Raw genomic sequence first — 24,586 nt, forward strand, 5'->3', positions numbered from 1 at the left:
TGCGGTCTTCACTCTGCGGGCCCCCAGAGTGAAGTATAGGTGTGGGGTGCACAGCGTTTGCATTAACAAAGCTGCTGGCACCGCGCGGTGCCTGCCGCTTTGTTAATGCAAATGCTGAAATGAATCACACAAAAGGGTGCAATGAGTAATCTCAGAAAGACATCACGGTTCATCCCACAGATGGCAAACAATGTAATAGATACATTCCATGATCTGGTAGTTGAGGACCTAAGGAAATTACAGACAAGAGGTCCTAACTTGACGAAAGAGAATCTAACAGACCTTCTAGGAAATCTACTGTTTCTGTTTGATCACCCTGGCTACAGCTCAATTCCATTTCTAATTCTCTCATTGCGCTCAGGGAATTTAGTTCCATTCCTGTTAATGAATCCTCCTGTTCAGCAGCACTGGTACTGTCACCTCCTTGTTTCTTCGGGTGTTGTGTGTGTATTTTCAAGAGTTTTAATTTACGTATAAACTTGTATAAGTCCCACAGTTTCACCCTGGCGGCCGAACACTTAGTGGGTGCTTCTGTGGACGAAGGGTGAGTTTGCCTTTGTTACACAAAAAATTGAGAAAATTCCGGTGCACTCATGGGGCTCTTCAAAATTATTTATTGATGCAAACGTGTTTCAACGTGATGCCTTCCTCAGTGCAGAAATCATTGAAAACTCAAGCACAGCAGCCTTTAAATTGTTCAAATGTGGTTCCTATTGGTGGGGCTGCTACCAATGGGTGGATGGCAAAAGTTGGTGTTTAATTTCCATGATGATGTAAGTGACTAATGGGAGGGCCTCAATATCCCATAATGCATCTTCCTTCAATGGATTATTCAATACTTAGTCAAAGTTCATATATTGAAATTTGGCCGCATTTCATTGCCGATTTGCCTTACTATCTCGGACAAGCAGCCCTCCTTACGGTTCTTTCCAGGTTGAATCGCTGTTCACATCTCCCTCGCCTGCCGCTGGTTCTTACTTACGGAATTCCCACAGGTGTCCATCATATGGATGGGCACCTCAGACTTGTATATATACCACGACCTCTCTGGCCAAAAGGCTCCGACAGCAGTGGTTCTGGCATGCCAAAATAATATATATTATATATATAAATATCAGATTCAAACAGGCGCCCTTCTACTTCCTGAAGTGAACAAAAGGGCACAACCTCCTCTTAAATTGCAGTGCGATTTTTATTTCTCAAATTTCCATGCCATAACACATTTCGGTCAACAAGTGATCTTGATCACATAGTGAAACGCATTGCGGTGAATTCATTTAAACAAACCCAATTGTGTCACTTGACGATATTCACAAAGGACATAGGGGCCGATTACGGTGGCGGGCGGACTTTCGACCCTGGAAAAGGGACCGCCCGCCATAGTTGCGGCGGTTCCGCAAAACGAATTAGGATGCGCCCGCCACACTAGTTGTATTCTCATCTGTTGTAGTTGTTGTTACTGATTCATGCTCAGATTCCATATCATAGTTCTTGTGCTGCAACAGGGACTCCCTAGTTCTAGTAATGGCCTTATTCATGGCCTCTTTGAGGATTTCATCACCATATCCACTAATCAGGAATCTTTCCTTTGCTTCCTGTAGACATATATCTCATTCGGCCTTAGTACTTAATATCCTTTTAAGCTTAAGGAATTCACCATAGGAGATGCTTTTAACCAAGTTCTTTGCATGCAAAGTGGAGTTGCCTGTTATGGTTTTGCTGTGTAATGTGGTCTCTAACTTCATATTATAGCAAAAACATAAAAATATTTAAGAAGCAAACCACTTTAATTAAAATTAAAAAGTGAACATCATATATTTTTTGCAATTTAATAAAAATTATTTACCAACAAAAAACAGTAAAAATTATGAATATGATTCTTCTAAATGAACAAAATATAATTATATAAAGAAAATTATTCATTAAATTTAAAATGAATAAATATACATTTCCCACTACAATTGAAACAAAAATAAACAAAGTCTTATACTAATATTATATAAAATGTACTACTCCCACCTCACACAACACAATAAAATGGTTACATCACACAAAAGTAAAATGTACTACTCTCACTACAATAAATTCAAAACTAGATAAAATATTATATTGCAGAGTACTAAAATTGACTATTCCCCTTACATTTTATACAAAACTAGTTAACATTTTAGATGCCAGAGAATATAATTTAATATTCCCACACCAATAACTGAAAAAAGAGTGAAAGTGTTGGATTGCGGAGGAGTAGAATTTGCTATTCCCACTCCTGTTAGTGCAACAGTAGTGAAAGTGTTGGATTGCGGAGGAGTAGAATGTACGATTCCCACCCCAGTGAGTGCAACAGTAGGGAAACTTTTCAATTGCAGAGAGGTCAAATATAATATTCCCATCCCAGTCAGTGCAACAGTAGGGAAAGTGTTGGACTGCGGAGGGGCAAAATTCACCATTCCAACTCCAGGCAGTAAAACAGTAGGGAAAGTGTGTATTTGCGGAAGGAAAAAACAATTATATTCCTACTGCAGTCAGTACTACATTAGAAACAAACAAATTCTCTACAAAGCAATAAAATAATTTCAAAAACAAAAACCAAATTAAAATATAAATATGAAAAAAACAAATATATTTCTTATAAACATTTGTTTAAAATAAATACATATTATAATTTTGAATACATATAATACATACCTAAAAACATTATTAGAAATTAAATCCCAAAACAATTGTCCTATATAAAATATTGTTATTTAAAAATGATTTTTAAAAAACATTTATGACATACATTTTATTTAAGTGACCTCCCACCATATGCCAACACCTAAAACTTGACTTTAAAAAGCTAAATATTTACATTAACAAATATTTATCAACAAACTAATTATCAATAATTACAATTGTATTATTATTTTACTGAATTTATTTTACTTTCCACAATATAACCCCACAAAATATACAACACATTCCTAAAATGTAATAAAAACATGTTGCACACAGTTAACATAATTAATTATGAACAAAATATTAATTGTTACAAAAATATACACATGTTAATTACTTAAACTTACTACAAACCATGTACCCCTATAAATCCCACATCTTAAAAGTTTTTTTTAAGTAATTACACAATTAACATAATGAATTATCAATTACATAATTAATATTATTTAACAATTCATTACCAATTAAATTACTTCTCACCCTAAACCTCTATAAACCTCACAAACAACACATGAAATGTAAATTTAAAAAAAATATTTACACAATTAACATAATTATTTACCAATTAAAGAATTATTGTTAATTAAACATAATCATTAATGTATTAAAATTAAATTAGTTCCCACCCTGTACCCCTATAAACTCACAACCTGCTATGGTACAAAAATAAAAATTACGTCAATCCAATTTAATAACTACTAAAAATGTTACAAATACATTTTAAAATGTAAACACTAATTATATGAAAAAATCACATCATATACATTTTAAACATTAACCAAAATACATAATAATTAAAACTCTGTCTAATAAACAACTATATTATTGTAATCAATATTAATAACCTTGATATTCAAAAAATCGACATTTCCCTTAAAATCAATATTCTTGATAACAATATTCTAGCTGACAATATTTCCATTATAGTCTACAGACTGGGTCGAGGCTAATTCCTTTAGATAAACAGTGAGTTACAGAAACTTCAACTTTTTATGGTTACACTGTCTGAGGACACGAGTGAGTAATACGTTGACGTTTCAACCCAAGTGTCTGTGTTATAGGGACATCACGTAGGGTCTTCTTCAGGACTAAATGAAATACAATGTGACAGTTTAAATGAAAGAAAGGGGGAATGATTTGTTTAGATATGTGTGCTTGGAAAATAAGAATAAAAACAACAAGGGGTCATGCGTAGACAGAAAGAAAACAAGTATTTTGTCAGAAGTACACAGCACAGCTTTTTAGATAAGCACATATATTTTTATTTTATATATTTCTTATTATTGAAAACAGACTGCCATGCAGTAGATATAAACAAATTGTGTGGTTAATTAGTGACTAATGTGACATGGGGTAATAAAAGTGAAAGAATTGTCCACAAAAACATGGATACATAAATAACAAAAAATGGTAAACAATATATATGAATCTCTGTCAAGGTGTCTAGTTTCAGTGGTAACCTGAAACTTCACCTTTTTATGGTTACACTGTTTGAGGTCATGAGGGAGTAATATGTTGACGTTTCGACCCAAGTGTCTGTGTTATAGGGACATCACGTATAGGAACATCACGTAGGGTCTTCTTCAGGACAAATGAAATACAGTGTGACAGCTTAAATGAAAGAAAGGGAGGATGATTTGTTTAGATGTGTGCGCTTGGAAAATGTGAATAAAAACAACAAGGGGGTCATGCGTAGATTCACCGAGTAGTGGTAAAATGGACTCCTCCAATCCTGGATGGAGTACAAGGTAGTCCTCTTGTCAAGGCATCTATAAATGAGGGGTGCAACTCAGTAAATGACAGAAACCAATAAGGATGTCCCTAGAAATGAAAATGAAGAACTTAGGAGTGTCAAACTCACCAAAAAGTACTTAACATGCCACTGGGATATCTTCATCTCATGTAGGACGCTGCTACTTATCCTTTCCCAAAGGGATAATCAATGAAGGTGCTTATGGGGCCCTCAATGAGTGAGCTGCTGGGTAAAGATAATGTAACATAATGGATGACCTTCAACTTAAGGGATTGTACGATCGTACACTATCTCTGTCAAAGGATTCTAATGGAAATGCAAGCGGGCAAATGCACTTACCAGAAACCATGCATGGGGGGGTCAGAAAGAACTTCATAGTTGAACCGATTGAAGCCGTTTCAGATTCAGAGTCAATAATTAAATGGCAGAAGAAGTTGCCGTCATCAGGGATACAAAGAATGTAGCTGGTGGAAGAAGGACAAGGTGTGTAAGGTAAAGGCTTGAATCATAGGTGGAGTTGAATGAGATGCAAGTCAGGTCAGCGGAGTCCCAGATGGGAAAGAAGACTCACCCGAGTTTCAGGGTTGAAAATGAAAAAATGCTAAATACCTCCCACACTCAATTTAAGAGTCAAAAATACACTCCTAAACGGTGGGGCACTCAAGCAGTGTTGTAAAGCTACATCCCAGTACTGAGGTCTGGTATCTATGAGGCATGTGTGGTAGATGAAGGGACATGTAAAAGTACGGTCCCGTGAGTGTGAACAATAGTGTGCTATAGAGAAGTTAAATATGTTAGTTATCAGTCGACCAGTCAAGAATTCCGGATCTGTTTACATATTTATATCAAGCCCTTATTCTGTTTTGGAATGGATTTGTGTACGTTTAGCTTGCTTTGAAGTCATGGGATTGGATCCCGTTAGTCATTATTAAGTGACAGCGTGCAGCGTATATTTTCTTCCTAAGTTAATATTGCCGCAAAGTGCTTTAATTTTAATTTAAAGTGTCAAAAACCTGTTTTCTTCAAACCTAGTTTTGTAAAAAGTACTTACCTAATTTTGCTGATCTTGGTACCTAAAGTTATATAAAGGTGAGTGTTATTTTTATAAATTGGTGAGAATCTCCTTATTGAGTTGTGTGCATCATTTATTGTCTATTGTGTACATTTGCAGATGTCTTAACACTCGTCTCTGATAAGAGTAAGGCTGCTCGGCCACATTACTCTCTAGAAGAGCACCTTCGGAGTGCTACAGCATGCCCGTGTCCACTAGTAAGGGAATACTTGGACTTTTTGCACTGTATACCTCTATTTGGTATACCATGTAAAAAGCAAGCTTCCTACACCACCTTACAGGGGCAAGGGTGTACTTACCACTCTCCTATTGAATACATTTACAACACTTTCTTCTTTCTACAACACTTAAATGTTTCACGATCCCTAGGATTTCAGGGATATAACATTGATTGAAGCCCCCCCCCCCCCCTCTGAAAATTGTTCCAGCCCCACTGGGCCTTCAGACAGAATCCAAAGTCCCAGAGGCCCCGCCCAAAAAACTCCAACCATAATCGTTCAATATGGTTTTTTTATCAGGCTTGTTCGGGCCTCTGCCCCTCTCACCCCCACGCACATATTTGCCACCCTCAGTTCCTGACACCCACCATACCCTGCTCTGGGCCACTCCTTTCCCGAGGCTCAGGATGTTCTATTCGGGAAAAAGAAATTGTGCCATCTACTACTAGAGTAACAAATGTTACAAACATTGGGCACTGCTTATGTCTTTAATGTGTCTAATTTTTTGCAAGCTACACACATGTAGCTAAAATAACGTGCATCACTAATGTTATAATTTATATAGTATGAGACACAGGGCACGAGACAGGTGTACATGCGGGTGGACGGCATCCACCCACTATTTTTGTAGGGTGGACGCCGCCCCCCCTGCCAAGAAGTTGGGCCCCACTGAAAAATATTCTGAATTCGTCCCGGTGTAATTTGCAAACACAGGGACACATTCAGCAGCGCCTGCAAGTTGTTGTCTACTTTGGATGAACATCAACGTGCAGGCGGAAACGGGGCGGTCTTATGTCAGACTCCTGCTGGGCCCATAACAAAGGACCAATTTGAGGGATCATCAGGCCTCTTTTTGTTCCAGCCTCCTGGCTGGGAGCAATCAGGACCCTCACAACTTCACAACTAGAAGAAAATACTGCACAGGGGAAACAAAGGCTCACTCTTGGTAGCACTTCACACATACTTTAAAGAAGCAGCTTTTCGCTTTGTTCAGGCTCTGCGTAAGAGATATGAGTGCACTGTAAGACCTTCAGATGTGTTGGTCTCTCACAGTATTTACACCAAATAAATAGCATTTATATAAGCGCACACTACCCCTGAAGAAACATTCTGATAATTTAAATATCACTATTTTTTCTTTTAAAGCACTATGGGCAGAGGAAGTTTACGCTGATAAAAAGCAACACTATTTTATGTGTAACTTACAAAAGTGTGAATCTTCTGCCTAAATCTGGAGGGTTTCTCAATATACTCGAAATATGCTCCAATGTACTCATGATAGGCCTGCTAAAGATATATGTGAGGGCTTAAGATCTGATATCACTTCTTATGATGCCCCTTCCTGTGATGTCACTGCTGTGATGTCATGCGCTGTGATGTCACGAGCCGCAATGTCACAGGCCATGATGTCACGCGCCAGGATTCCACTTCCATTCTGATTTACCAGGTTAGTCCCTCCACTTCTTTTTTTAAGGACTTGTGCCCTGATGAGACACCATATTTATCGCAATAACACGCATGACAGAAATGCAATTGCCCTGATGAGACACCATATTTATCGCAATAACACGCATGACAGAAATGCAATCATGTGATGTATTTTAAACATAACAATTGAGTTTTGTTCAGGAAGGCATTTACACTTTTAAGAAAGATGCGTAGCGCCACGAAGTCCGAACGGCACAGTGACTGTTTAAACCCAGCCGAGAGTCCTTGGGCCTGATTAGGATGGCGGGCGGACTTCAGTCAACCCGCCACCAACGGTGCTGGGACCTGATCGGCAGTGGTGCGGCGGTCCCGCACGGTGATTAGGATGCCACCGCCACTGTGGCAGTGGCATCCTCTACTCCCTTTATTGTGGCTGGCCGTAATCGACCCCTGGTCTGATTTGGAATTGTGATTGCACAGGTCGCGCGCTAATTGCCAACTATGCCGGGGGTGGGGGCGGACGGGTGGGTTGTCAATCAGCATTTTCCCGTCATTTCTCACGTCTCAGTTATTTTTGTAAGCTGTTAATGGACACGCTCCGTGCGCGGCACAATGCTGGCGGGCCGCATGCCTGGAGAGTTTGCAGCACTGGCTTTTCCTGTCGAGCGGGCAGCCGTGCCAAGCGCGGTGAGAGAGTGAGGGAGGACTTTGCCCCGGGCCAGCTCTGAGCGACACCCTTGGTTTCCAGTTTGGTGGGAGGAATCAATCAATGATGATATCAAGGGAGGAGCATGCTCGAACTGGGCAAATCAAATAACTGAGATGCACCAAGCAGCGCTGACTTTACAGCAGTGCGACCGGTGCAGCCGCGCCTGGCGCTGACATGGTGGGTGGGGGCGCTGTTAAAAAAACGTATGATTTAAAACGGCACATCCTACAGGGATCCTTGTGTATTCAGAAGTTTCCAGTTGACAATAAAAACGTCAATATAACTGCTGATTAATGTTCCTTTTGGAGACAGATCGGAATTGTTTGTCTAGTGGAAGTTTTGATTCATTCTACATTAGGCTCGAGGAGGAGGTTGACGTGCCGGCTGCAAGGGCTGCAAATAACTTGCATGGTATAGAGATCACAGAACTGAGTGTGAGTAAACAATCCAGCACAATAAAAAAACTAAATGCATGTCAGGAGGCTGTGGAGAGATGAGGGGCGCTGTTGGAAGGTGGGAGGACGGGAATCCTGCAGAAGGAAGTCAAGGGTGTAATAAATCAATATATCTTTGAGGTTCTTTCTTTTTAGAACAAAAGGAAAAGGCACATACAAATGCTACCAGGCTTGCAGCGGGCACCTCCAGCACTACAGCCGACCCTGGCGCTAAGGCAGATAGATGGTATGGGCAATCAGGGTGGTGTAAATGAAAAGACGGCGGGGCTGGCACGGGCTCAATAGCACAGCCTTCCTGGATAGCAGACAGAATCAGGATTTCAACCTCCCTGTGCTCCCACGGAAATGTTAACATTTTAATAATACACTATTGACAGCTTGCACTCGATTCTTTGTGGGAATATCCACCTGTGACGAGTGGAAAGAAAAGGTTTTCTCCTCAAATCGAGAAACCAAGTCCTGTGGTTAAAAAAATACCCGAAGTATGCCTGGCATGCTGTGCTAATCGCATATTTCCTTGGGGGGGTGGGGGGGGGGGGTTAGTATAGCAATAGGGAATGTCATGTGTCATCTTGCACGGACTCCTGTTCTCCCCGTGTTTAAAACCACATAGTGTAGAGGAGACTAGAGCAAAAAGCCTCTCGTGAAAACGCACTCTATTCCCCGATGCGAAAACATTATCGGCCACATGCATCATTGTTGGTATTTGCGATTCCTAAATTGCGAAAATTAAGGGATCGCAATTTAGAAATCGCAAATACCTATGCATTAAAAATTCAAATTTTTTTTGCGATTTCTTATTTTTCCTTATTTGCGATTCCCAATTTTCCGAATGGCAAATAAGGAATCACTTTACATTGACTCCTATGGTCATTGTGGCAAAGTACAGCTTGTGAGCCTACCTGCACGCCGCCTGGGGTCCCGACCTGATTCTGCCTCGCCTGGGGTCCCGACCTGATTCTGCCTTGCCTGGGGACTCGAGGGACATCAGCCTTGCCGACAGGAGTTGCCGCCTGTTCCCAACTGTACCAGCTGTCTCCTCTCCCCGCCGCAGCCCTCGAACACCGGGACTGCCACAGAGCGGGGGAGTAGAGACGACAGCCCCCAGAAGCCTCCGCGACTGGCCCGGAAGTCGCGTTGAGGCTTAGCGCCCGGAGGCACCATAAAAGGGGCTGGCCTTGCGGCGGAGCGGGTGTCATTGTGGCAAAGTACAGCGCGTGAGCCTACCTGCACGCCGCCTGGGGTCCCGACCTGATTCTGCCTCGCCTGGGGTCCCGACATGATTCTGCCTTGCCTGGGGACTCGAGGGACATCAGCCTTGCCGACAGGAGTTGCCGCCTGTTCCCAACTGTACCAGCTGTCTCCTCTCCCCGCCGCAGCCCTCGAACACCAGGACTGCCACAGAGCGGGGGAGTAGAGACTACAGCCCCCAGAAGCCTCCGCGACTGGCCCGGAAGTCGCGTTGAGGCTTAGCGCCCGGAGGCACCGTAAAAGGGGCTGGCCTTCCCGCGTGGCGGGACCGCGCGCGGGGCCGTGCCCGGGGCTAAGCCCGGGCAAAGGACGGGCCCTCTGTGGCCCTCAGAGGCCCAAGGAGCCTGGGCTGGGCCACAAATCCTGGTCGATTTTAGTACGTGCTAATATTCACTCTTGTAACCAACCGGAAACAACTCCCTGTCAACAGCGGGTATGGAGCCTAAACTTAAGGATAAGACTATGGTTAAAAAAACGCCAATTCACACACGCTCGGTTACAAGGAACACTGCTGCAGCAAAAACTCCACTACCATCTTTAACTGCAATTGACCGCATGCTACAGCAGACAATTGTGGTAGTAGCTAATGCCATTCAAAATACTGAGAGACGTTTATCTTTACCATCTAGCGATTGCGTAATCTTACAGTCATCACAAATTGAAGGTCTCACTGTAGATAACACAAATAATATAAATGTAACATCACTCTCAAATGATTCCATATTAATGCAATCTTATACAGGTCTCCCTGGGGCTGAGTTACTTCAAGTGGAAGGCCATCCTGCAGACCCTGCGGTGTTTAAAGATAGGGAAAGTCGCCTGTCTCTAACTCCTAACTTGACACCCAACGATACATCGGTTGGGGCTTTGGGGCCGAGTAATGCGCTCAATGCCAGTGCGGTATTGATTCCTCGTGATATCGAAGATTTCATCCCTTCAGCCGACAAACTTAACAACAGCCACGTAGTCAGCACGACCGACCATGGCTCTGTCCACTATAGACCAAGACGCACGCGCAATAGGAAATTATTGGCCCCAAGTAGTGTGTATGTGAAACTAAGGGGCAGGAAAAAGAAGGTAACATCACCATCACTAGACCAGGCGAACGGTGGTGAGTCGTCACCACCACAGCCAAGATTAAATGTAGGACTAAGGGATAACTTTAACCCAACTGCCCTTAATGGGGAGTCCTTAATGTGTCACTTTAGGGATGCCATGAACCTCCTTATTGCCCCCCTAACTGACAAATTGGAGTTGATCTGTAAAAAAGTGGAAAACTTGGAGAAATTGGGCCTCGCTAAGTTAGAAATCCTTGAACATCTGGGTACAAAAGTTATACCAAGTTCTTTGCACGCACCCCCGAGGAACGAGGACAATTCGTCCACTAGCAACACAATAAAAATACCAGGTACACCCACTAGAAATGTGGCATCTGTGGCAGTCACTGGCGAGCTCAACCACCCTAAAACCAATAGTTCTGATAATGCTAAAAGAGGGCCTAATGGGGCAAGAGAAAGTGAGGCAATGGGTTATGTGTCAGCAAACGGGAACCCTACAGCAAGTAGGTACTATAACAATACTATACCCGCTGTGATCAATCTCCCGCCAGAAAGCAGACCATTTGTGGCAATTCTTGCCAATGTCCCGAAACTTAAACCCTCTCAATTTGAAAATGCCGACACATTAAAAAACAAAGTTTTGTACTGGCTTGCTCACAATTGCGGATTCCCCCTAAGAGGGGCAAGTCAAATCCTCTCAACCCAAAGGGTAGGATGGGTGGGACCTAGTAAAAAGGAAATAAGTGGGGATTGTGTAATCATAAATTATAAGACCACTGAATGGGCAAGGGACTCTATCTTGAATGCACCGATCCCATCAGATAATGACTATAATACCACCTTGTTCCCCCTGGATTACTTTTATAGGAACCAGGTGGGATTTAAAATTCCTGTGCAGAACTTTAAACACCCCAGAGCAACACAAATGTCTCACCTGCCTGTACAGCAAGCACCAGTACAACCAGTTGAGCACCCAAGGATCACTTACGATTATGGCACCCATTATGCATCACAGCAATTACCAAACCTAATTAGAACACCAAACCCCAATTATTTTAACAACCCAAACGTATCTGGGCCAGGAATTGGCGTTTATGATCAATATGCAGTTCCAACAGCTAACAGGTTCCAGATATTTAACTCCCTAGATGAGAACGATTGACTAGGGGGTACTCATGTTGTTAATCCATCTGACACTGAGGCCCCCGGGTCGATGGTCACTGCCTTAGCAAATTTAAATGACTCAACCCTGACAGATGTAATTATATGCACTGGCGATAACCAACTGGAAATCCCGTTAACACCTTTAACACCTTTAACCACAACTATTGTTGACCCATCACATGTAACCTTAGAAGAGAACCTAAGGGCCATTACCTGGAACATAGCAGGGATAGCTTCTAAGGTAACTACTCCCATCTGGGATGATTTCATTAAACAGGGCTTCGACATTATCTGTCTGCAAGAAACCTGGCACACGGACGATATACATGTCGAAGGATACACCTCTTTTAATGTGAAGGCGGTGGCATCCCAGGCTGGCAGAGCCAAGGGAGGATTAGTGACCTTGGTATCTACCGCATTGACGGAGTTCAGTGTCAGCCACCATGTAGTAGTTGAGGAGCATGCTTCCGTCTTGCGCATGGCCCATAGTAGATATAGAGATTTAATAGTTGTAAATTTCTACAATAACATTGTGGGGCCCAAACGGGGAACGAATATTTTTGACATAGAGCGGGCCATTGATGTGACTCTATCAAGAACACCTAAATCAGCCGCAATCCTATGGGTAGGAGACTTCAATATTAAAACATGCAATTATGCTCTTAAGGGGGCCTGTGGCCACAGGGAGGAGTACTCAGGAAGGGATACTAGTGTACATAACCATTTCCCACATAACAACTATGGCAGCACATTAAACAACCTCTTAGCCAAATACGACCTGGATCTCTTAGAATGTAAGAAGAATAAAAATAATGTTATGTGCCCAACATTTCATGGAAGAAACAGTCAATCATTTATTGACCACATTATGATATCTTGTTGCGTAGTTTACTCTAACGTGTGGGTAATCGAACAATCAGTAAGTGATCATAATAGTGTAACTGTGGATCTATTGGGATGGGGGCCCAAAAGGAATGTCTATAGTCAACCAATCCATGACATCGCGGCTGAAAGACCAAATGGGATGAGAGTGAAATGGATAAAAGTTGACCCAACTCATTTTGTAGCCAATGTAATCCGAAAATGTAGCAGTGAGGTTGAGTACTGTCTGTCTTCCAATACATGCCCGCGAACCCTGTTATCCAATTTTCTAAATATTACAAAAATGATTGAGAAATCTTTGTTACACAGTAATAGGAAACCAAAGAAGGTCAAGGCTGTGTGGTTTGATGAACATTGTGCCCAGTCACTAAAAAAGCTAAAAAAATCATTAGATGCCATACCAAGAGATGCTAGTAAAATCAGGGAAGAGCGCCTCAACTATAAAACTGCCCTTTCAACTAGGAAGAAGGAATTGCAGGACGAGGCATGGGCAAAACTGGATTTGGCTGCAGATACAAAAGATCATAAACTTTTTGGGAGACTGTTAATAGCCCGTTTCTGAAGAACGATAACATTCCAGAACTAACTTCGCACGTCAGTTGCCGGGCCTGGATAGCACATTTTACTGGGATTTTTAACTCTGATTTTACTACTTATTCTACCTCTGATTTTAACCCTGATGTTTTAACTGTAACTACTGACATTGCTATTTGTTTTAAATGGGAGAAAATATTGTTTCTTGTGACACTGAGTGAGGTGATTGAGGCGATTGAGAACAGCAAGGGGGGAAAAGCCCCTGGGCCCGATGCGGTTCCCGTGGATTTTTATAAATCTGAGATCACCCTATGGGCCCCCATTCTGACCCGTTATTTTAATGCTGCAATTGAAGATAAGTTACCGACCTCATGGGGACAATCAATCATAGTGCCACTATTTAAAAAGGGCTCCAGGGCAGAAGCACGAAATTATCGCCCAATTTCACTTTTGGACTCGTCGTTAAAGATTCTGAGTCGCGTTCTCTTGATGAGATTAGAAACCTGGGTAGAAGACAACAATATCCTTTCACCTATCCAGTATGGGTTTCAACGGGGCCTAGGAACTATGGAGCAGTGCGTGAACCTGGAACTTATTATCGGCAAGTACACGAAAGCCAAGGAAGGGAATCTGTTTATGTGCTTTGCCGATTTAAGTTCCGCATTCGATCTGGTGGAACACGCACTGCTCTGGCCAATACTTCTTGCCATGGGTGCACCTGTAGAAATCATTCACCTTCTGGCCAGAATGTATAGTAATCTTTCAAGTAAGGTTAGATTTGGTACAGATGGCGAATGTACCTTTTTTTAAAATTGGAAGAGGAATCCGACAAGGGTGTGTGCTAGCCCCACTTTTATTCTCCCTTTTTATCAATCATGTTGATCAATTTTTACGTGAATCTAATGCCGATGCCCGATAATTAATGGAAAGCAAATACCCGTCCTTTTATACGCGGATGACGCGGTCCTGATTTCCAGGACCGCGAAAGGACTGCAAAAGTTAATTGACAGGTTCTATACTTTTACTCAGGGTAGAAAGCTTAAAATTAACAAAGGTAAGACGATGACTATGACCTGTGGAAAGAAAATGAGGAAAAATAAGGCATTCTTTCTAGATGGGGAAAAACTTGAGGCCGTTCGGAATTTTTGTTATTTAGGCATCACCTTTTCAGGAGATGGGAGATGGGCCAATGAACAATCATGTGTGGATCTGAAAATGATCAGAAATGTAAATTGTATTTTCAGATTTGCATCAAAACTTGGGGGTCGTAGAATTCGTGAGATGATTTCCATCTACAATTCAAGGTGTATGGCCTCTGCCCTGTATGGAGCAGGGATATGGGGTCATAACCCCCAAATTGCACTGTCCATCCAGAGGGAGGAGAACAAGTACTTAAAACGATTATTATGCCTCCCTGCTGCGGCCTCTAGCGAGATTACACATAGAGAGCTTGGCCTAAACTATGTTACAGATTTGATTGCATTGCGTCCCTTGTCCCTATGGCGATCTATATGGGCCAAGGATGAAACAAGGTTCACAAAGGAAGTAATTGTGGATTGTATTAAACTTGATCGTCACTTCAATATTCCCTGGCTCAAACATATACAATTTTGGTACAAGACCCTCTTTTCCCAGGACATTTTTAAAGATACTTTAACAGAGTCAATTTTAACAAAGCGTGACCTTAAATCCACTTACCTGGTCCATGTAAAAGGGACTAGAATGAATAAGTATGCAATGCAAAGTACGTTTAATTTATATACCGACCCCCCTCTTCCCCTCCCATGGACGGATCATTCCTTGGTGCCCCTCACCTGGCTCACTGAGAAACCCATTCCCACCACCCCCTCGATTAGATACGCGAGATCGTGGGCACGGTTACAAGTAGATGAATGGACAAGCCAACTAGCGGAAAATCTTCCCTCAAATAATGAAGACCCCTGTCTGGCAAACCAGGAATATGAAAGCTGGATTTTGCACTCTCTTGAGACCATTCTCCCCCTCAAAAAATCGTCGGCTAAACGTCACCAAAAAACAGCCCCATGGTATACAGAAGCCCTTAGAGACAAAAAGCGACACTGCCGCAAAGCAGAAAGAAAATGGCGCGAAAACTACGCTATGGAAGATAAAACCCGTTATCGGGAAGAAATAAAAACCTACAAAGAGCAGATAAAATCTGCCCAAACAGAATACTTCTCGAACAAAATCTTAACCTCATCTTCCAAACCCAGGGAAATCTTCCAAACTCTGCAGTCCCTGACTATACCACCCCCCCCCCAGTGTCCACGAGGAGAAATCAACCGCCCAATGTAACGACCTGGCAGACTTCTTCTCAGCCAAAGTGAACAATATATATTCTTCCTTCCCTACCAGTAATGTGTCCTCGTCACCTCATAACAACAACGGAGGGTTAGACCCAGAGCTTGCCTCCCTCCCCACACTCGACCACTTCACCTGTATGGACCTAGAATTAGCCGAATCCATAGCTCGGAAAGTGAAATCCGGCTCACCAACAGACCCGGCCCCACCAGAGACAATGTTACTCGCATCTCAGACGATTCTACCCATCATCAAGAACCTTGTGAATGCGTCCATTGACTCTGCCTTGGTTCCTCCTGCCTGGAAAAAGGCAATGGTCCGAGCACTAATAAAAAAGCCTTCTCTGGATCCCTCGGACTTCGCCAATTACCGCCCGATTTCACTACTCCCCTGGGTAAGCAAAATCGCGGAGAAATACATCAATCTCCAATTGGTTAACTACCTGGAAAGCAATCTGCTGTTAGACCCCACACAGACAGGATTCAGGCCTAAGCATGGAACAGAGTCTGCCCTCCTTATGGTCGTCGAGGAGTCCAGAAGAATCATAGATCAAGGAGGATCAGTGGCAGTGGTCCTCCTTGATCTCAGTGCGGCGTTTGACACGGTCAGCCATAACACCTTACTGAACCGCATAGCAAACGTCGGCATTGTGGACAAGGCCTGGCTCTGGATAAAATCCTTCCTGAGTGACAGGTCGTTCTAGGTATTTGACGGACAAGCTGTCTCCTCCAGCATACCAATGAAGTGTGGAGTCCCCCAGGGCTCCTCTTTAAGCCCTGCGCTTTTTAACATCTATATGAGGCCACTGGCTGATGTAGTTCGTCCGTATGGAGTTAAGATCATTTCCTATGCGGACGACACACAGCTGGTGGTCTCCTTAGCGCAGGAAGCCCAACACTCTCCATCGGGGGGCTTAACCAAATGTCTGGAGGAGGTGAAGTCCTGGATGACGCTGTCCTCACTGAAGCTGAATGGGGATAAAACGGAGCTCATGCTGCTGGGCCCGGCCGACCCGACCTTCTTCAAGTCATTATGGCCCACCTGTCTAGGCCCCCCCCGGCCCCGAAAGATAACATCAAAAGCCTAGGGGTATGGTTGGACAAGAATCTCACCTTTAACACCCAGGCCACAAAGCTCTCCGCCACCTGCTTTGGACTCCTTCGGACATTGAAGAAGGTTCTACCCCTGCTCCCAATGGAGGCTAAACAAACAGCTATTCAGGGTATAATACAATCACGCCTGGACTCAAATAACGTCCTTTACTTGGGAGCCCCAGAGTACACATTAAATAGGTTGCAACTGGTGCAGAACTGTGCGGCCCGCACCCTACTGCAAATTCCACGAAGAACTTCAGTCAGAGAGGCTCTGACCAGCCTTCACTGGCTGCCAGTACGGAAAAGAGTCACCTTCAAGGCAATGTGCATTGCCCATCAGGCCTTCTGGGACTCGGGCCCAAAACTCTTGCGCAGCCTAGTTAGCCAATACCACCCAGGCCGTGAACTACGTTCTAGTCAGGCTTTTATGGCAAAAGTTCCCAGAATTAAGAAGTCTAGAGCAGGGGGAAGAATGTTCACCTTCAACGCCTCAAAAATCTGGAACACCCTACCCCCTCACCTGAGATCTAACTCTAACCTTGCCTCCTTCCGTAAGCAACTTAAAACCCATCTATTCAAATCCCCGTAATCAACTCAGTCCTCCATCTTCCTCCCAGTTTCGGTCAGCCTCATTGCACCCTCTCGTCTGGTTCCCTAGCGCTTGGACGCCCCAGGGCAGCAATCGCGCTGTACAAATGTATTTCATTCATTTCATTCATTCATTAATTTATATATGGAATATAATCTCAGTACAGGTCTACCCTCTTATCTTATATTTGTTAGTATTAATTCCCACCGCTTTGTTCTTGCGCGTCTGAGGCTTGGAATAGTTCACCACTTAGTGGCATTTCCTATTGCAAAAAAACCTTGGACATGTCCGTGTGCATGTGATGGAAAATCCAAACAGAGCACTTGCCACTTTTTACTATTTTGCAATTTTTATACTGGTTTTAGAAAGTTTTACTTGAAGCAACTGTTTCTTAATCATAATATGTGCAATACAAGAGCTGCGATGCAACTGATGTTTAATCTAGCTTCTCCAGACGTGTGTTATTATGTGGCCACCTACATTTTAAAATGTATGTCATCTAGGAAATCAATTATAATATGATTTTAATAATATCAATGTGTACTACTTTATGTGTAATTTACCGCCTGAGTTAAATTGTTTACATATGTATTTATTTGCTATGCACTTTATATTGCATATTTGCACCTGCCGAAAGAACCATATGTATACGATAGGATTGGTATTTTGCACTTTACATTAGCATTTTTGCACAAACTTTTCTCCTTTTTATTTACTATAATAGTTGCTGTTACAATGTTTATAGTGACTATATGGCCTTTTTTTGGTACCCAAATGAGATATGTTTTGTATAACAATATAACGAAAATGGGTTTGGTGTATAGATATTGATATAATTTAAATGGTTTCATCATTTTTAAACTTACATAAATGTGAATCTGAAATTGTATTTATGTATGTTGCTACATGGTTGTACTTGTACAAACCGAATAAAGCATTTTGAAACTGGACTCCTATGGGCCTAGAGGCCCATAGGAATCAATGGGAAGGCATTCTCATTTTGCGATTTGCAATTCAGGAATCGCAAAATGAGAATGCCATTCCTAGGGTGCAGGGGGGTCCAAAGGACCCCCCTGCACCCCTGAAATGTAACATACAGTCCATTTTTCACACATACATGCCCAAGGGCATGTGTGAGTGTAAAATGAAAGTGTTAAAAATTTACTTTTGTGCATTTTTGAAACTTTTCTAAAATTACCATGAAGGTTGACTTCATGTTAATTTAACGCTTCTAATGTGCGAATTCGCAGTTTTTTAAAGATGATGCATTGCATTTAAGAAATCGCAAAATTGCGATTTCTTAAATGCAATCGCAATTTAAAAAATCGCAAATAAATTGCGATTTCTTAAATTGCGAAAAAGCCAAACAGGTTAATGCATCCCAAAACAATGAATTGCATTCGCAAACGGCCGAATTTTGTGATTCGCACCGTTTGCGAATGCAATTCAGTTTGATGCATGTGGGCATATTTTCCCTCACTCCTGCCAATTCAGGGGGTGGTCTGTTCCACTTCCTACCCTGCATTCCTGACCAGTTCCAGGGCTGGAAGGGGTCAGACTGGAGTTTGGGAATTGCTACAAACATATGTTTCTGTGCATTCACAAACTTACCAAGCAACACATGCATCCTAACAGGGATTTCAGAAGGTGTGACTGGAATGTCTGCAAGTTAACCTAAACTGAGTCCGTCTGCTTCATGTTTTAATGATTTACCTCTTAATGCAGCGAAGTCCACGCCCACGCTCAAGGAGTCATAATGCACTTTACACACTTACAGTAAGCTCAATAAATTCAGGACAAAGGAAGAGTTAGAGAAAAGTAAAACACAGAAAAACAGAAGGGGTATTAGATGCTCAAGAAGACGAAAGGAGAAGCGACAATCGAATGGGAGGGAAAAGGCGTCATTCTGAAGCTGCCTCCGGTTGTTTATATCGCTTTACAAAAACCCAAATAAATAAACAAGTTCAGTATGCTCCAAGATATAGTAAGAGGAGGGGGGAGACGAGAGTGACTTTGAGTGGCATTGGGCAGTGCTCCCAGAATCCTTGTCAGGAGATCGGGAATAGTCAAGGATATTGATAAGCAGGTAGGGAAGATATGTGGAGCATAGTTTGTGAAGGGGATGTTTAAGAGGAAATCGTGGGTGTATTTACTAGATTATCGATGAGGTGCTTTTTGAGTAAGGGAAAGTGTAGGCAACGTTTAATATGAGTTGGAGGGAGTCCAAATGTCATGGAAGGCTGGCTCTAGGGCGGTGCAACTGGTGTCAGTGTTTGCAAGTTTATTTTGGTTTTAAAAGCACCTAATGCTGTGTTCCTTGCATACAGAAATTTCCAGGTAACAATACAAATGTAAAGATAACTCTGGTGATTATTGTTCTTCCTGGAGACGGAGGAAGTTTTTTCTAGTTGAGGTTTTGACTGATCATAATATAGCACAGAGGATTAATATGCCTGCTGCAAAGAACGTGTACAATGATGATCACAAAGTGCATATAACGGAAATAGGTCAGTGGGTTACGGCTTTTCTAAGCAATATCCATTTGTTAATTCCAGTTTATAAATTAAAATCTTAATATGGGATAGTGAATTATTAACTGTCATCAAGGAGCTACATGCACACTGCAAAGCATAGATTAGAGCATGTATATGAAAATAGCAAAAAGGGTTCATCTGGGTAAAAATCGATTCTTATTATTAAAGAGAAACCCCAACTATGGTGTTCTGTTTTCAATTCTGAGTTTGTGGTTTTCCTGACCAAACACTCTCAAATTGTACTGCCTACCAGTATAAATGACAAGTCACTCCTATATCTTAAAGTCCTCTGGCTTATGTAACAGTTTCTACAAGCTAATTTACACACGTATGATTATGTGTCTTTTGTAATGTGTGGGTGATGCAAGTGCTCTGACACCCTACACTGGTATGGGTGGTGCTATATAACGAATTAAATGCACCTGAAAGAGAGTGGTTATGGGGACATTAGGGGCACTGCTAAAAGGTGGTGGTGAGGAAATCTGTGGAGGAGGTGGTCACCACATCCACCATGGATGGGGGGCACCAACAAGAATTGCCACCAGTGCTAAAGCCGGCCCTGTTGTCAGGAGCATTCCTTGTGAAGGATTAGCTCCGGATTTTTCTCCTTCTAAAGCATGGGACCTCAAGGGGTAGAAGTGCATGAATATTTTACACTTTGAGAAATATATAATAGTGTGTTCAAGCATAGTGCTTTTAAAGTGGTAGTCTGCTTTGTAGATAGTGTCAAGGGAGTTGCCTTCACAGCACAAACATCCACAGCATGCAGGGACCTCTATATAGAGTGGCGGTCCTACGCCACAGTGGCTTCCACCACCATGGTGGGCTGGCAGATATCCACCAAGGTCTAAATTACTCACTGCACCTTCTTCTGCAGAGCAATGCTATCATGCATGGAAATGTCAGCTAATTATAGACTTTGGTTGGGGGGTTCTGCATACATTTGCTATTGTGCTTAGTAGGCAACTTGAAGGGAAATTACCTTCACACAATTTTCGTCCTGGTTCAAGACTTTCGCTGCTATGCCTTTCTCCCGTAGAGTGTTATGCCCTTTTTTGGCTATATGGGGTAGTTTGCGCATAGGCCTCCATCATTTCATTTCCACATAAGGTATGCAGACCTAATATGTGTCTTTTTTCCTATCATACTGGAGATTCCAAAGATACCCATGGTTTGTAGATTCGCTAGAGGGCTCTATGAAAATAGCCAAAATACAGCAAATTTGGGGTTTGGGGGAGAAATAGAAAAAAAAGTGCTTCACAAAAGCTTTTTTCCCTAATAATGTCATCAACTAAAAGTTTGTGGTGCTAAAGTCACCATTTTCCCGGCTATCAGGAACACACAGAGCTGAATCGGTTTTGGCATTTTTCGAAGAGGTAGCCAATTTTTTTATACTTTAAACCTATCTCAGGTTGTGCTGAAAACCAGGGTGAAACCAATGGGTGATCCGGGAAAGCTATAAGTTATAAGACAAAATTCTGAATTTAGCAAGGGATAACTTTTGTAGACCCCTCAAGGTTTAAAAAATAAACTAAATGTTGAGATGAAAAAAAATATTGAAAATAAGTACGAAAAAAGGCCTTTTATGACAACATTTTCATTTTTAACTTCTTGTCACCGTGGCCAATTTACAAAGGCAATATACCATTGTGTCTGATAAGCACTTCTGGTTGTTAGGATATACCCCAGGTCCCCCCCCACGCCACACAGCTCCTCGTGACCGAGTCTCTGACCTCTGCTCCGCCGCTACCGAGGGCTCGCCTCTGGTATCCGGTATCCGTGTTTTTGTGGTTCCCGTGTTTTTGTGGTTCCTTTCTACCCTTGTATTGCTTTGTATTGTATTTTTAGGCGCTCCCTGCAGCCCTCTGTGCCCCCCCACTCCCCGCTTCCCGCTGCTGGTCCCCCGTGGCCCGCCCCCTTTCCCTTCAGGTTCCCCTGCCCTTGCCCATTGGCCGCCCCGCTCCCGCCTCCCAGCTGCTCCTCCCTCCCACTTGGCCTCATATGGTGGACGTGCGGCATAGGTGAGTGTGACCTGACCCCAGGTCATCCCACACGCCGCACGGCTCCTCGTGACCGAGTCTCTGACCTCTGCTACGCCGCTGCCGAGGGCTCGCCCCTGGTATCCGGTATCCGTGTCTTTGTGGTTCCCGTGTATTTGTGGTTCCCGTGTTTTTGTGGTTCCTTTCTACCCTTGTATTACTTTGTATTGTATTTTTAGGCGCTCCCTGTAGCCCTCTGTGCCCCCCCGCTCCCGGCTTCCCGCTGCTGGTCCCCCGTGGCCCCGCCCCATTCCCCTTCAGGTTCCCCTGCCCTCGCCCATTGGCCGCCCCGCTCCCGCCTCCCAGCTGCTCCTCCCTCCCACTTGGACTCATATGGAGGACGCGCAGCGGGCGCGCCGGTGGCCTGCCAAAGGCACTCCAAAGACATGCCCGTTTGCGCCCGTCCACGCATGGACCGCGCCCAGCACCAGAACCCCTGGACCCCGCTCCCCCCGCCACGCCAGACTGCACTACGACTCCAGCACCCTCCGTGCACTCAACACCGGACGAGCCCACCCCTGCTACTGGGCCACCCCGAAGCGCACCCAAGGACCTTTGCCTGCCGGAACTGCAGATACACCAGCATCCAGCCCACCAAACCACCAGCCAAAGAACCCAACCACCTCCGCTGCATCCTCCTCAACACCCACTCAGCTCGCAAGCACGTCATCGAACTCTGGGACCTCCTAGACTCCACCGCCCCCGACGTCGCCTTCTTGACGGAGACATGGCTGACCGCCACCTCAGCACCAGACATCGCCATAGCCATCCCACAGGGCTACAAGGTCTCCCGCAGAGACCGCAGCAACAGAGTGGGAGGTGGAATCGCCATCATCCACAAAGACTCCATCAGAATCTCAACTAACACCGACGACACCCTCACCACCGCCGAGCACATGCACTTCCAGATCCACACCGACCCCAACACGACCCTCAGAGGAACACTCATCTACAGACCTCCAGGACCCCGACCACAGTTCAGTGACAACATCGCCGACCTCATCAGCACCCACGCCCTCGCCTCCACGAATTACATCCTCCTCGGGGACCTGAACTTCCACCCGGAGAACAACAACGACGCCAACTCCACCGCCCTGATCGACAACCTCGGACTCAAACAGCTCGTGACGACATCCACCCACGCTGCTGGACACACACTTGACCCTATCTTCTCCGCAAGCCCCCACGTCTCCTTCAACCACACCACCGAACCCCACTGGACCGACCACAGATGCGTCCACTTCACCTTCAGGAAACCCACCACACACCACCGCACCCAACAGCTGCCGCGCCGCTGCTGGGGCAAGGCCACCGAAGACCAACTGACTACCACCCTCGCCCTGAGACCACCCACCGACCCCACCAACCCAGACACTGCCGCAACCAACCTCACACAGTGGATCAACGGCTGCGCCAACACCCTCGCCCCTCTCAAGACCTCCACAACCAACCACACCAACAAGAAGGCCGCCTGGTTCACCGAAGACCTCCGGATCTCCAAGCACACCTGTCGGAAGCTGGAGAAGAAATGGATCTACGACCGAACACCAGACAGCCACACAGCCCTCAAGAGTGCCACCCGCTGACACCACCATCTCATCAGGACCGCCAAGAGGACCGCCTACAAGGACCGCCTAGACAACAACGCACACAACTCCAAAGAGCTCTTCAGCATTGTGAAAGAACTCTCCAACCCCAGCTCCAACACCAACGACATTCCACCATCACAACACCTGTGCGACTCCCTGGCTACCTTCTTTCACCGCAAGATCACCGACATCCATGACAGCTTCAACTCCGACCCCCCGCACCCACCACCGAGTCCACCACCCCTGCGACTACCCCCCGCACCAGTCGCCTGACCATTTGGTCCAGCATCAGCGACGAAGACACCATCAAAACCATGAACTCCATCCACTCCGGATCCCCATCGGACCCTTGCCCTCACCACGTCTTCAACAAAGCCATCACAACCATCGCGCCCCACCTCCGGAAAACTATCAACTGCTCCTTCGAGACAGCCACCTTCCCGGAAAGCTGGAAGCACGCCGAGATCAACGCCCTTCTGAAGAAGCCCAAGGCAGACCCCAAGGACCGCAAGAACTTCCGGCCCATCTCCCTGCTCCCATTCCCGGCAAAAGTGACTGAGAAGATTGTCAACAAACAGCTAACCCGCTACCTCAAAGACAAAAATATCCTGGACCCTTCCCAATCTGGCTTTCGCAGCAACCACAGCACCGAGACCGCCCTCATCTCCGCCACCGACGACATAAGGACCCTGACAGACAAAGGAGAAACAGCCGCCCTCATCCTCCTGCACCTATCAGCAGCCTTTGACACAGTCTGCCACCGCACCCTATCAGCACGCCTCCATGACGCCGGTATTCAAGAGAATGCCCTGGCCTGGACCACATCCTTCCTCTCCGGCAGAACCCAGAGCGTCCGCCTCCCACCCTTTCGCTCAAAAACCACAGAGATCATCTGCGGTGTCACACAGCCCGACGCTGTTCAATATCTACATGGCACCTCTTGCCCACGTCGCACGACAACATAACCTCAACATCATCTCCTACGCCGACGACACCCAGCTGATCATAGTATAGCGCTATATAAGTATGCAAATACATACATACATACATCATATCCCTCACCGAAGAACCCCACACCGCCAAAGCCAACCTCCACAGAGGAATGAGGGCAGTAGCCGACTGGATGAAGGACAGCAGACTGAAGCTGAACTCAGACAAGACGGAAGTCCTCATTCTCAGACCC

General features: G+C 44.5%; 1 protein-coding gene across 1 annotated transcript in view; it reads left to right on the forward strand.

Annotated features, from left to right (window-relative positions):
* The first annotated feature begins 13,806 nt into the window (after window positions 1-13,806).
* The window catches only part of FCGBP (Fc gamma binding protein), a 287,645-nt gene continuing 276,865 nt past the window's right edge, over window positions 13,807-24,586 (forward strand). The window contains exon 1 of the mRNA XM_078653817.1: window positions 13,807-14,005. Coding sequence (XP_078509943.1) covers window positions 13,807-14,005 — 199 coding nt within the window. The remainder of the gene's footprint in view (window positions 14,006-24,586) is intronic.

Source organism: Lissotriton helveticus, chromosome 7 (genome assembly GCF_964261635.1).
Source record: "Lissotriton helveticus chromosome 7, aLisHel1.1, whole genome shotgun sequence".
In the NCBI taxonomy this organism is placed as follows: domain Eukaryota; kingdom Metazoa; phylum Chordata; class Amphibia; order Caudata; family Salamandridae; genus Lissotriton; species Lissotriton helveticus.